At 41.0% G+C, this 1,137-nt stretch overlaps 1 protein-coding gene across 2 annotated transcripts in view; it reads left to right on the plus strand.

Annotated features, from left to right (window-relative positions):
* The window catches only part of SCAMP1 (secretory carrier membrane protein 1), a 93,724-nt gene that overhangs the window by 39,867 nt on the left and 52,720 nt on the right, over positions 1-1,137 (plus strand). For both annotated transcript variants that reach the window (XM_019517732.1, XM_019517733.1), the window contains one exon: positions 150-261. In XM_019517732.1, coding sequence (XP_019373277.1) covers positions 150-261 — 112 coding nt within the window. The remainder of the gene's footprint in view (positions 1-149; positions 262-1,137) is intronic.

The following is a 1,137-nucleotide window of genomic DNA, read 5'->3' on the forward strand; positions in this document are numbered from 1 at the left end:
GGCTTTCACAAATAAGCACTGTGTTTGTGTGACAAATTGTTGGGCTTGTTTTGTAACTAAGATTGCAACATAATTAGAGATGACACACTTAGAATATTATTTTTCTTGTATATTTTTGTGACTATCAAATGATGCTTGTTTTACCCCAGGAGCATGCATTGGCCCAGGCAGAGCTGCTCAAGCGCCAAGAAGAACTAGAAAGAAAAGCAGCTGAACTAGATCGCAGGGAAAGGGAGATGCAGAGTCTCAGTCAACAGGGGGGTATGCATCTAAATATTAATGTTTTCTAAAAATGGTAAACATGTACATTTCTCTTGTATTATGCTTGCAAGTTTGAAACAGATGAGGTAGTCTTTTTAAGGAAAAGTCTTATTTGGGGAAAGAAAATCCAGTGGGCCTTCCTTTTATGTTGCTAAACTGCTCAGCAGTTTGCTCTTGAGATTTTTTTTGTGAATTTTATGAAACTTAACTTTTGGTGCATGAGTACTATACTGCATCACTTGGTTCTAGGCCATATTTAGTAAGTTAAGTGTTAGGTAACACCATTAGTGTCCCTGTTATAAATAACCCTAATTTTCTGATTCTGTACATTGAGTGAATCTGACTGTCCTGAGGAATGATTGTCAGGGTGAAACTGGACATTGTGCTAGAAGATGACATGAGGGGATATTCTGCTTTTAAAAGGATGAGTTCAGTCTAATGCTTGAAATAACCCAACAAATATACAATGCTGAATTTGCATGATCTTTGCAGGTCTGGGCTACCAGCATTTGACTTTCTAAAACTAAATTTTGGCACAATCAATACTACTATAGTACAGTTGCTTTGGCTAGGGATACGAGCAGATCAATTTCCCTTGCTTCGCCAGCACAACCTCCTGTCTGGATGTAGCAGTGCTGGGAGAAGAGCTTCTGTCATTCAGGAAGCGGGGGTGGGTGGGTGGGTGTGTGTGTTGGGGGGGGAGGGGTATGTGTGTAAAGCCATGTCTCCACTATGGGGCTCTGCTGCCCTAGGCAAAGCAGTGGTGGCAGCACCAGGCCTGCAGTATAGCCAAGCCTTTAGAAACACAGGCTACTGTGGAACTCGTATGGCAAAACACTTCCAGAACTAAAAAAAAAAAAGTGAAAACTTTATTGG

This window comes from Gavialis gangeticus, unplaced genomic scaffold (genome assembly GCF_001723915.1).
Source record: "Gavialis gangeticus isolate Ggan-Ray unplaced genomic scaffold, GavGan_comp1, whole genome shotgun sequence".
In the NCBI taxonomy this organism is placed as follows: Eukaryota; Metazoa; Chordata; order Crocodylia; family Gavialidae; genus Gavialis; species Gavialis gangeticus.